The sequence below is a fragment of the Mesoplodon bidens genome, assembly GCF_964165515.1.
Source record: "Mesoplodon bidens genome assembly, chromosome: 2".
Classification (NCBI taxonomy): Eukaryota; Metazoa; Chordata; class Mammalia; order Artiodactyla; family Ziphiidae; genus Mesoplodon; species Mesoplodon bidens.
Window position 1 is genome coordinate 112,371,335 of NC_138177.1, and position 12,957 is coordinate 112,384,291.

The 12,957-nt window shown below is 40.2% G+C and overlaps 1 protein-coding gene across 3 annotated transcripts in view; it reads right to left on the reverse strand.

Moving 5' to 3' along the window:
• Positions 1-10,935, reverse strand: part of SAMD13 (sterile alpha motif domain containing 13) — a 46,229-nt gene extending 35,294 nt beyond the window's left edge. Inside the window, exons 1-3 of one of the 3 annotated variants that reach the window (XM_081224943.1) lie at positions 10,865-10,897; positions 7,318-7,416; positions 6,040-6,124 (exon numbers count right to left, since the gene is read on the reverse strand). In XM_081224943.1, coding sequence (XP_081081069.1) covers positions 6,040-6,092 — 53 coding nt within the window. In that variant the 5' untranslated portion in view covers positions 6,093-6,124; positions 7,318-7,416; positions 10,865-10,897. Of the gene's footprint in view, positions 1-6,039; positions 6,125-7,317; positions 7,608-10,864 lie in introns of those variants that run through there. The other 2 variants (XM_081224941.1, XM_081224942.1) reach the window with 2 other exon arrangements.
• Positions 10,936-12,957: the final 2,022 nt, after the last annotated feature.

Consider the following 12,957-nt stretch of genomic DNA (forward strand, 5'->3'; position numbering starts at 1 on the left):
AAAATAGGTAACTAATGAGAACCTACTGTATAGCACAGGGAACTCTACTAAGTGCCTTGTGGTGACCTAAATGGCAAGGAAATCCAAAAATGAGGGGATATATGTATACATATGGCTGATTCAATTTGCTGTACAGCAGAAACTGACACAGCAGTGTAAAGCAACTATAATCCAATAAAAATAAAACAAAATAAAATAATGAAAAGGAGGCATACTACTGATGCAGAATCAAAAGGAGATGTAGAAACTAGCACTAGAACCAGAATAGTAAAGAAAAAGGAGCCTGGCTGAAAGTATGTTGGAAATTTCATGATGAACAGCAATTGCAATTTGTTGGAGCAGAGCAAAAGGAAAAAAGCTATTTGTTTGTTGTGTAAAAAATGGACAATATTAAGAGACATTTTTATCAAAGACATAGTGAATTTGGTAACTTGCTTCTCAGTCAAAAAGAATTGATGACATCAGTCACCTGTAATCAAAACTAAATGTACAACAAAACATTTTGAAGTGATTTTAAACAGAATCTGAGATGATTCTGTATCTTTATGATACTCATGTTCAGTCTTCTAAAACAGTTTCCTGAAAAGTGTCATGTATACCATTGTTAAATCATTCAGTAAATATTTGCAAATGCTATGGATCAATGCCAGACAATGGAACTCTTAAAAGAAATAGAACACAATACATTTAATATCTGTGTTCTTTGCCTGTACTTGTTGGTTAAGTCATGGAAGAAATATACAAAGAGTTATTGTATTGTTAAGTCCAATTCAAGATTTCATTAAAACAAAAAAATGCTTTCCAAATATTCAATAATTAAAGACAAAAAAATACTTAAAGACAAAAAAATGGTAGAGTAATTTATATTTTCTCATTGATATCAGACTACATGTAAATGAGCTTAATTTGAAGCTCCAAAAAAAAAAAAAGGAAATGCTAACTAACCTAGCTAAATAGGCACAAAATTTCGTGTTAAAATTGAAACTTTTCAGAGTACAATACAATGAAATTAATTTTACACATTTTCTAACATAAATCAATTTTAAGAAAAATTTGAAGAATGATTTGCTGACATTGATAAATTTATAGTTGCTTATAAATTTATGTAATACCCTTTTGAATTTAATGTTAAAAATATGACTTAAGTATCAGTAAACTTATTTAACTTGGACAGAGATAGTTTTGAAACTGATGCTATTGCTTCAAAGTCAAATCAAATCTTCTAAAAAAAAGAAGAACCAGTTGTGTTAATGTACATGCATATATTAAAAGAAAATAATTTTTTGGTACGTGATTAATTTATTGGGACTTTTAGGTATGTTTGGAATTATTAGGGTATGTGATTCTGCTTTTTCGATTTCAAATTTTATGAAATCTAATAGAGATCAAGCATTTCTAATAAAAATTTAGCACCCAAATTGAGACATACTCTAAGTATAAAATACATAGTGGATTTATAAAATTTAGCATGAAAAATGTAAACTATCTCATTCATAATATGCTATATTGATTACAATTCAAGATGATAACATCTTGAGTATTTTCAGTCAAATATAAAATATACTAAAATTAATTTCATCTGCTTAAATATGACCACTAGAAAATTTTAAATTACATACATGTCTCAAATATCATTTCTACTGAGCACTTGTATATATCCAGAAACGGAATTCCTGAGTTATAAAATATTTTATGGTTCTACACTTGAAAATAATGCCAAATTGTTTTCCAAAGTCTCTGGATTATCAGCATCAACATCACCAGAGAACATGTTAAAATGCAAATTCCCAGGCTGAATCAGAAACTCTGGAGGTGTGGCCCAGCAATCTGTATTTCCAAGTGACACAAACTCAAGTTTGAGAAATCACTGGCCTAGCACTTAGAACAGACTTTAACATACTCTGTACTTAGAAGAAATATGCCATTTTGGAAAGGGAAGTCCTATCTTTGTTATGGTCATATTTTTGAATGTTTGCAACATCTACAAATCTTGGAGACAAAAAATAGGCTTCTATAGCCTCCTGGTATTGAGAGCCATGCCTCTGGTGAAAGTGACTGAAAGCCACCTTTAAACAACCTAGTCACCCTAGTGCAGAAGAAAGGACTCAGGCTTCAGAACCCGAATACCAGCACCAGCACTTCTTAGCTGTGAACTCTTTTTTTTTTTTTTTTTTTTTTGCGGTATGTGGGCCTTGTGCTGTTGTGGCCTCTCCCGTTGCAGAGCACAGGCTCTGGACGCGCAGGCTCAACGGCCATGGCTCACGGGCCCAGCCGCTCCGCGGCATGTGGGATCTTCCCGGACCGGGGCACGAACCCGTGTCCCCTGCATCGGCAGGCGGGCTCTCAACCACTGCGCCACCAGGGAAACCCCTTAGCTGTGAACTCTTAAAAGGTCTTTTACCTCCTGGAGATTTGGTATTCTCCATCATAAAGTGGGAATTATAGCACATACCTCAAAATATGGTTGTGAGGATTAACAAGGCTCACACAAAGTGCTAGACACAGAAAAGGGACACCATAAATAGTAGCCTTATAAAACTAAAGCTCTGATCAGGAGCATGTGGCCAGTGAATAAGAGCCATTATCCTAGGCTTCTTTGGAAATGACCCTTTGTGAAGTACATTCCCTAGTAAAGCAACTATATTTTCCACACCTGGAAAACAAAATGGAAGCAACTGTGAGCCCCAGTTTGGGCAGATCTCAGAAAGGGCCTTAAAACTCTATGTTTAGGAATTTTGTATTATAATCTAACTCTACCCTGACCAACAGGTTGGCCGATAGCCACTTGGCTATATAAATTAACTGAAACTTCTATTTCTGATCAAGATGGAGTAACGGGGCCCAGATTTACCCTTTTGCCTAAAACAACTAAAAAAATAGATGAGATGTATGAGAATGGCACTCAAGGCATTCACTGGACATAGGCAATAAAGAACAGTGACCCCTGAGGGATGGGAAACAAGCAAGGTAAGCCGTATCCACTTACTGCCTGCAGAGAGATTTTAGGCTGTGCCGGGGAAAGAGTTCTAGAGAGGAGAGAGCTACACAGAGAGAATTCTGGAGAGGTGTAGAGGCTTCCCGTCAAGTGCTCAGCAGAGTGCTGATTGTCACATACACATGAGGAAACAGGCTGGGGAAAGAACCACGAAAAAGAGACAATAATCCTTAGAGATCACACAGAGATGGGAATGGTGCCTGTTTCCATCTGCCAGAGAGGAAAATCTCATCATTCAGGAGCATTGGTTAGAGTACAAAGATGGGTCTTACTTCAATAAAAGGGGAAAAATACCCTTAGATTAAATACAGCTCTGGTCCTGCACAACAATGCTTAAAAGAATCAAATTGTTTGTTTCCAAGTAATTTAGGCACATACCAGGACAAAGATCAGGAATATTTATAGGAATACAAAAATATCCAACACCCAAGAAATTAAAATTCCCAATACCTGACATATAATAAAAAATTACCAGGCATGCAAAGAAGCAGAAAAATATGACCCATAATGAAGAGAAAAGCCAATCAACTGAAACTAACTGAGAAATGATAGAATTAGTAGACAAGGACATTGAAACAATTATTATGACTATATTTCATATGTTCAGAAGCTAGAGGTAAGAACATGTTAAGTGAAGACATGGAAGATATTAAAAAAAGACCAAGTTGAACTTCTAGAGATGAAAACTACATCGTCTGAAATGAAAAATGCATTGGGTGGGATTAACAAGAGATTATACATTTTAGAAGAAAAGATTAGTGAACTTGAAGGGGAGGCAGTAGAAACTATCCAAAATGAAACACAGAAAAAAGACTGGAAAAAAATTAACAGGGCATCAGTGAATTGTGGGGCAATATCAAGTGATTAAATAAACCTATAACTGGAGTCCCCAAAGAAGTGGAGGGGGGACTAAAAAAAAATTGAAAAATAATGGTTGAAAACTTCCAAACTTGATGAAAACTAAGTCCACAAATCCAAAACAAACTTCAAACACAAGAAAGATGAAGAAAACTACATGGAGTCTCATAATCAAATTGCCCAAAAATAAACGATAAAGAGAAAATTTTAAAAGCAGACAGAAAAGACACATTTATACAGAAGAACAAAGATAAGGAAAAGAGTAAATTATTTCTCTTAACATCAGGAACAAAATTAGGATGTCTAATCTCACCACTTCTATTCAGCTTTTTAAATTTCTTACAAAGTTTAACATACACCTACCACACAGCCCAGCCACTTCATTCCCAGAGATTTATCCAAGAGAAATGCATATGTCCACACATAGACCTGTACACAAGTGACCAAAGTGGCTTTAATTGTAATCCTTAAAAAAATGGAAACGACCCAAATGTCCATCAACAAGTGGGTAGATAAACAGTGAACAAAGTATTGTATATCCATACAATAAAATACTACTCAGTAATAAAAAGCAACAAACTATTGATACACACTCTAACATGAATAAATCCCAAATTAATTATTCTGGGTGAAAGAAATCAGACCCATTCCCTCCCCCCAAAAAAGTACATTATGAATAATTAAACTTATATAAAAATCTAGAAAAAGTAAACTAATCTACAGTGATAGCTTATCAGTGGTTGCCTGGGGATATGAGGGAAGGGAAGGGCAGGAAGGAGAAATTACAAAGGTTTATGAGGAACCTTTGTGGGTGAAAGATATGTTTATCCTAATTTTGGTAATGGTTTCATGGCTGTATACAAATGTCAAAACTTATCAAATTTTATACTTTAAACACATGCAGTTTCTTATATGTCAGTTATATTTCAATGAAGCTGTTAACTTTTAAAGTTGATTTAAACTGAGTAAAATTAAAAGTTCAGTTCATCAGTTACACTAGTCACATTTCAAGTTTTGAATTGCCACGTGCAGGTCATGGCTATCATTGTGGACAGTACAAGTGTAGGACATTTTCATCACTGCTCAGAGCAGCTGATCTAACTAACACATTAAAAGAGCACCTGTTTCTTTCATTCCTCCTCCATCTACCTACCCCGAACTTCAAAACTGGGAATAAGCATGGCAGCATGGCACTGATATATAAATTACGGGAGAAGTTTTAAAAGCAGATTTTATTAAGTTTAATGTAAGTTTAATGTAAAATACACCTTCTATTCATAAACATATATAGCACACTATTTCCTCACCTAGGTATCACAGCTCCTATGGATTACATTTAATTAGTTTCTTCCAAAGCTCAAGTTGAAGGCAATTTTAAACTAACTGACATGGGAAAAATGAAACAGACAGCACTGTCTCGGAACATACTTTTTCCTTGTAAGCAAAGTGGTTATAGCTAAAACAGAACTCCTAAAAGAGAATATACATTTTTTTCATATACTTACAGATATTTTATGAGTTAGTCTGAAATACGTAGCGTGTTTCAGAATACGCTACATAATGCAACTAAATTTTCTTATTTAAAAGAATCAAGCATATAACTCACAATAAATATAAACACAAGTTTCAACTGTAAGAACAGATGTAAAAAGAGAAGACTATGGTATACATGGAAATGTTTCACATTCAAGTTCATAAAATTAGGACAGAGAAGTCGTTAAACTTAGTATTCTTACGGACGCTTTTTTCCTTCTCTCTCTATAGCTTTCAGTTTTAAGAGGGGTGATTCTATTTAAAAAGACTCAAACTCTCTTTTCTGTTTCCTCCTACCACCCCCCCACCCGTCCGTGTAGCCTGTGGACTTGGGAGGCAGAGTCTATGTTTGCTCTGTGTTTTTGTTTCAGCATACAGCACTCAGGGCTGGAATCTTCAACCCGCCCTGTTCCAAAGGCTGATACACTAAACCTTGATGCACAGTTTGATGTCTGAGCCATCTCTGTCTTAGAAATGGATACAGAAAAAGGCAATTGGGGCTGGGGGGAGAGGGGAGGCTGGTGGCCAGTGTAGACCAATCAACCAAGACAACCCCCAAACAGTGTATTGTAGTCGATAAGCAAGAAGTATAAAAATAGAACCCAAGTCCCTCTTGTTTGTAGAAGCAGAACTCACAAGCCAGTTTCACTTACTTTTTTACACCGACAGAGCCATTTTCCTTGTTTTCCATGTCAACAGATAGCATGGGGAGGCTGCAGGGTTCCTTTACTTCAGCAACTAATCAATAAGGGAGAAAAGCTTGTGTTTAATTCTTAGAAAGTGAGAGAAGAATATATATTCTGAATCGGAAACATAATGGCCCCTTTTACAGCCTCACACCAGTTCACGTATGTTTGCTTACATCTCTAGTTCCCTCAGCGACTGGAGAGACGTGATTAAACCTAAAGAACTGGAGGAGACGTATTGGGGTGCTTTCCTCTGTACTGGCACTCCCTGCCTTGACAATAAGCATTTGCAAATGAAATTGAATCCTCGTTCAAAACAAGTGCTGTGTGAACTGGCACAGCTTCCTCCGGGTGCCAAGCTCTCACTTAAGACGTTGCAACTTACAAATGAGTCAAAGTCGAGAAAAACAATCCCCCTTTTCCTCCCCTTCCCACCACAGGCTATGATTTCTTCTTTTCTTACTGTATTTGTTTTTCTGTCCACTCCCACTGCTCCTCTATTTTTTCATTGTGATGCAAAAGAGCACTTACAGCTTTCCTCAGCAAGTATTCCCCTACCTCACGTATTCTCAATGAAAACCTCAAAAACCTGTCTGTGAGATGGCCACACTGTGGTAAATCTGGAAGCTCACAAAAATGTCAGATAGCCTTTAGCACAGAAAGGTGGTGCTGGGGTGTGTGTGTGTGTCTGTGTGTGTGTGTGTGTAAGAGAGGGTAGGCAACTCATTAGATTCATATAAAAATCATCAAAAATTCAAGGAGATATAGTAGCATCCATCACTTTGTCTTTTTGTTTAGTAGGAAGAGGACTGAAAAAATAAAATCCCTCCACAATTAATATGCAATTAGCAGGATGAAAAATCTATGAACAAAACTGCTGGAAAAAAAAAAAAAAACTAGTTCTGAAACGTGCTTGTTCTTCTGCAGCCGAAGCCATAAATTAAATACATTTCCTCTCAAATCACTTTATACTTCGGCACTCCTTCCCCTAGGGATTACTCTGACATGACAAGTGCATCATTCATTTAGTATAGTCACAAGATTTTATCCCTGTTAGAGAAGTAGATGATTAACAAATAATACTGTTAAGTGTGGGATTATCTTCACTGCTGATACATACACGCGCGCACGAACACACACACACACACACACACACACAAACTTCCAGTCGCTAAACCACTTAGATCATTCATAGAGAAATCCAACATTTAAGATACATATAGGTATTAACATACATCCACACACCGTTACAGAGTAGACAGAAGATAGTGCAGCTTGCTCCATGCCAAAAGAATGATTTCACTTCAGTTGGAAACTGTTACACATTCACCATTTTCTAAGCATCTCAGAAACAAAACAAAACAAAACACTCACAATGATACTCTGCAACACCACACTACATTGTCTTATTATTATTTTCTTTTTTTGTGGAAGAGTAAAAAGAAAACCTACCTAGAAGCAACTAAAACATGTCATTTTTTATAGGCTTATCAAGAACAGCCAAAGAAACCCCAATGTTTTCTTTCACAAAGTAGGCTGGCAAAGGAATTCAATAAGGAGGTACAATTTGACACAGTGAAATAAAACCAGGCTGGCTCTCAGCCAACATGACGTTAGGAATCACACACAAGCTGCACCAACTGCCTTCTGGTTCATGGCTGACTTTTTAAAGCTACAGTGTGCCTGTTCACTTTTGCTAACTACCTTCAGCACAATTAGTGGAAGTGAATGAATCATGAGTCTCCAAACTGCAGAATTCTCCCTGCACCTGTCTTGTTCAAAGAAAAACAAGCTATATCAAGAGCCTCTTATTTTCTCCCTCTCCTTCATTGTTTCTGCATCATATGTCTTTGCTGCTGTTCTGAGCGTGAATGCCATGTGTCAAACTATTTCTTTTTCTTTCCTGTAGGAGAAAAGAGAAAATAAGAGAAAGCCTGGTGCTTAGGCGCTATACCCAGTGAACACCCAGAAGCTGCAGTCCTGTTACCCTTTCTTCCTAGTTGAGACTTGCCAACAAAGTTTCCAGGGCTGGCTTTTAAGTAATCTCTTTGTGAGAATAAGGAAAGCAGTGCCCAGATGAAAATCCTTTTATTTCATTATGCAGGAAGTAACATATTTCAGAGAGGATGCAAAGTAGATGACCAGATCTCCTGAGAATGCCCACATTCTTTAATTTTGGCATTCATCCTACCAGATGAAGTCAGCAAAAAATTCAAAATAAAACAAACCTTATTCTACAAAACAAAAACAATTAGTCTGGGAGGTTTCATTTTAACTGTTTATCCCAGTTGCATAAAAAGCATAATTCAACAGATTCAACACTTATTTTCTATGAGCACCTGGTATTATATTAGTTACATATGAAAAGAAGAACTTGTGCCAGCCCCCAAATTCGTAGTATCTTCCACCACCATCCTAGGTCCCAGTTCTGGTAAGTGGGAGATGGAGTAGGGGCTGGGCATGATCTTTTGATTAAGTTACCCCAGTCAGCCTCACAGTTCTCTTGCTTGCTTGGCTGGGAACTAGTGCTCAAGGGAAACATTCCCATTCCACAAATGTGCTGTACATACACTAGAAACATAAATGGTTGTCAGTGAAATAAACACCAATCAATATTTGCACACTTTTAGGTCAAGATGTCAACAAAACCTCTCAAGGTAGGGCAGAGAATTACAGGTTCTCAAGAAGGATCCTAGAAAAAGTCATCTGCTGCTGTAATAGGGTGTCGACTTCAGGCAGAATTGAGGAGAAAGCTGCTGGTCTCCCTCTTCTTTAGTACTTTTTAAGGGAACTAGAAGATCAGCAACTATGATCCAAATTTGCAACCTGAATTTCAAAGTCAATTTTTCCCCTTATTGCAGAAATTATATTAGAAATTTTCAACTTCTTGAAAGATCGTCACTGAGAAAAATTTCAAGGGCTCTCTCTGCCCGTCTTTGCCATTGCCCCCTTGAAAGAGCAAATAATAATAATTTAGGAAAGAATTCTAAATGTTCTTATATTTTTGAGTACCATTTTTTAAGCACGGCTCAAACAGGTGGGGTTTTTTTTTGTTTTACCACCACTGATCAAAATGATGAACTCTTCTGGAGATAGAGCATTCTTTCACCAACAGATTCCATAATGCTTTTGGGTTTGATCTGAAATTTCTCAACTGTTTTCCAACTAAATTCAAATGGAAGGGCACTGGGCTGTGAGTCCTGAGGGCAAGGGATAGAGAACAGGGTGTCCTGACAGCACTGTCATGCCACTGCTCAGAAAAAAATCAGGTTCAGCACGCCACTCTTGAAAGGAAAGAGGCAAAGAAAATGTAGTTATGCTGACTCTTCCTTAGACACACTCACAGGAGAAAGGATTCTGTGAAGTTTCTCCAGGAATTTCTTCCTACATATAGAAAAGGACATCCCTTCCTGTCTTGCCTGCTGTGATCAAAAGTTTGCCTGTACACAAGGGTATGGGTTTCAGGAGGTGTTGTGAAAAACCAATCCCATTTTATACAAAATGAGCCACAAATTCTGACAACAGGAGGTTTCACTCATCAGCTAGTTTCTAACTTTGGAATAAACTGACATTTGTGGGTATAAGTATATATACTAGTACTCAACCACTTCCTCTTCATTCCCTCCGCCAAACTGTTTGATATTAACCCTCTTCTCTGCTAATAAAAATTATGTGTATTTGTGTGTAGTGTGGTGTCTGGTTGTGTGTGGTGCATAGCATAAAGGCAGTGTGTGTGATGAGTGTATGTGTACGCTGTGTAATATGTGCGTGTTTGTGGTGTGTGTAGTGTGTGGTATTTGTGTGTTGGCAGAATGTGTAGTGTGCACAGTGTTTGTGTGTATGTGTGTCTGTAGTGTGTAAGCGTAGAGTGAGAGATACACATGCAAACCGACAAGACCTTCTGATCCAGGATATCATGGGACGTGCTAAAATAACTTCGGAGATCCTCCTGCTAGGATTCTGGAGCAGAACTTTCGGGGACACTTGGGAATGGTCTCAGGTAGCAGGGGAGATGGGTCAGAAAGGACGGGAAACTGGCGCCTCGATCTGCTGCTTTTATTGATCCGCACTCATCCCCCAGAGACCCAGTGCCCTCCCCCAGGAACCTCCCGCCTTGTCTCCAGGAGTGGGCCCACAGGCGCATCCAGCCCGCGTCCCAGAGCGCAGACCTGGGTGCACAGGGCTGCAGAAGTAATCTCGAGAAGCCGCCCGAGGGCACGGCCGAGCTCAACGGGTCCCCAAGGGCATCTCAAGGAAAACTAAGGAGGGCCTGGAGAGGGGGCGGTGGGGGCAGAACAGAGGGCAGCAGAGGAGATGCCAGAGAGCCTCTTGGACCAGCCGGTCCCGTCCGATAGCCAAACGACTCGCTTGTGGCACTGGTGATAGAGGGGAAAGTTTCTGGCTAAGACTTTCAAGAAGAAACCGTTCGTCCTTGAGACTGGGGACTCCCCGGGGGAGTTCGTCTTTGGAAAGGGAGTGGGGGGGTGTGGCGCTCGCTGTGCGTCCAGCCGAGCCGTGCCACCTCCCGGTCCCAGCCTGCGAGCTCTGCCCCGCAGCCCGCGGTGAGCCGCAGCTCTCCGCGGAGCCGGGCACGCTTCTGCCCCCAGTTCCACTCCAGGGTGACAGATTCCACGCTCGGGGGTGCAAGAAGCTGCAGGAGCACCGGACACACAGTAGAGACGAGGGAGGGCAGGGCGGTTTTTATTGTGGCTTTCTTCGTTTCCTTCCATCCTGGAGAGGGGGGAAGACGGGCGAGTTCCCAGCGCGCTCGCAGCACGAGCGGATCACTTACCTCCCCGCATGGCCGGCGCCGGGAGGCTTTACCCCGCACAGAGCTCGCCGGCCGCCACGCGCCCAGCCCCAATGCAGCCGGCCGGGCGCGCTGGGCACGCCGGGACTTGTAGTCTCCGCGGGCGGGGTAGGGGTCCAAGGGCTGAGGCGGCTCGGAAGCCGAGAGGCCCGGAAGGGAAGGGACGAGGCCGGGGCGTTGAGAAGGTAAGGGAGGACATTTGCAAGAACTTAAAACCTCCTGGGAGCTGGAGGTGGAAAACATTCCAAGAGAGACTTTTAAATTGGGGGTCTTCAGGCTAATACCATTTTTTCTTCCCGTCTGACTCGCATGTGGCAACTCTGATGAAGTTATTAGCTGGGTTTTGGCAGTTATGACAAGTAGAGATTTGCCGGGCCAAGCCCATATTGTTTAGGGCCTTACGCTGCCTTCACCCCGAACATACACGTGGCATTCTCTACTTGGAACACCTATTCTGTGGCTCACTCAGTTGAAGCCCTGGGCATGCAAAGGGAGAGTGAATAATTGCACCTTACGTTTGTAGAGCGCTCTGCAGTTTACAAAGCACTTTTTATGTACTTGGTTCATTATATTAGAACCACAGGATTTTAAAACCCAGGGATTTTACCAGAGTGATTTTGCTTGTCCCAGTGATTTCGGATGGGGAACTACTGGAATGTAGTTGGTAGGGCCAAAGACACTAGACATCTTGCAGTGCCCAGGGCAGTCCTGCCCAGCAAAGAATTGTCCCACATCCTGTGTGACTTGACTGTCCCACTGCTCATTCACGTGGATGAAAAACCTGTTTATATTTACCTGAGCCTAGAATCTATTTTATACATAAACATAAACTTTTTCACACAGTGAAATGGCAATGCCATTCCTGGAATTTGAGTCACCAATACAGTCCATTTTGTGCTGCCAATTTCATGGTGACTCTACAGATTGGATGCAAGCGTCTGACTACTTCATTGTGTCTTTTAGTTTAGGGGTGCCTGAGCAGTTCCATGTTGAATCATATGTTTACTTTTTCCTTTATATTACAGTGAAGGCATTGCTTTGAATTTTTTAAAAATTACATGTGTAGGTACCTTATGACTTTCCCTTCAAAAAGGTAAAGAGTTTATTAACTCATATTTGTTGTTCAAAGGGGCATTAGTTTTGACAAGGCTGTGGACCATTTATTCAGTCAACAAATATCTTTTGAGTGCCTACTACGTACTAGGCACCATTCTAGATACTTGAGATACATCAATAAATAAAACAGAAAAAGTTTACTGCACTTATGGAGCTTGCATTCTAATGTGAGTGTGGGAGAGGCAGACAATAAATAGTAAATATAAACTAAATAAGTAAATTCTATATATTTGAAAGTGGCAAATGTTATGAAAAAATAAAGCAGATAAAAGAGATTGGGAATGCAGGAGAGTGCTAAATATAGTAAATTTTATTGAAAAGGTGACATTCAAGGAAAAGAACAGGAGTTGGTAAAAGAGTGGCCTTGTGGATTTCTGAGGGAAGAACATTCTAGGGAGAGAGAAGAGTTAGGCATAGGCCACAAGGTGAGTATGTGCTTGGAGTTTTCAAGGAACAGCAAGGATGCCAGTGTGGCTGGTTTAGAGAGAGTTGGGGGTGAGAAGCAGGATGACTGAGGATGACTGCTGGGTTGGGACAGGGGATGTAGGGCTTGGAGGACATTACAACAACTTTGCCTTTCATGATGAATTAAATGGGAAGCTACTGGAGAGTTTTGAGCAGAGCAATAACATTCAGGCATATTTTTGGAGGATTATTCTGGCTGATCTCTCTGGGATAGATCACAGATAGCAATGGTGGAAGCCAAATAGGCCAGAAGCTATTGCAGTAATAGAGGTAAGAAATAATAGTGGGTTGAACCAGAGGGGTAGTGATGAAAAGTGATGTGGGAGAGGACTCATGAATTCCAGAGGGCACTGTGGGAGAGTTTCAGGGATTGGGGAAGCTGGAAGATGGAGACAGATTAGGGGATGTTCGGAGGCTTGTGGTAATGAGACTTCAGGTGGGACCTGGGAGTCTGGGACTTCTTGTGGTGATCGACATAGACAGGGATAAAGGGG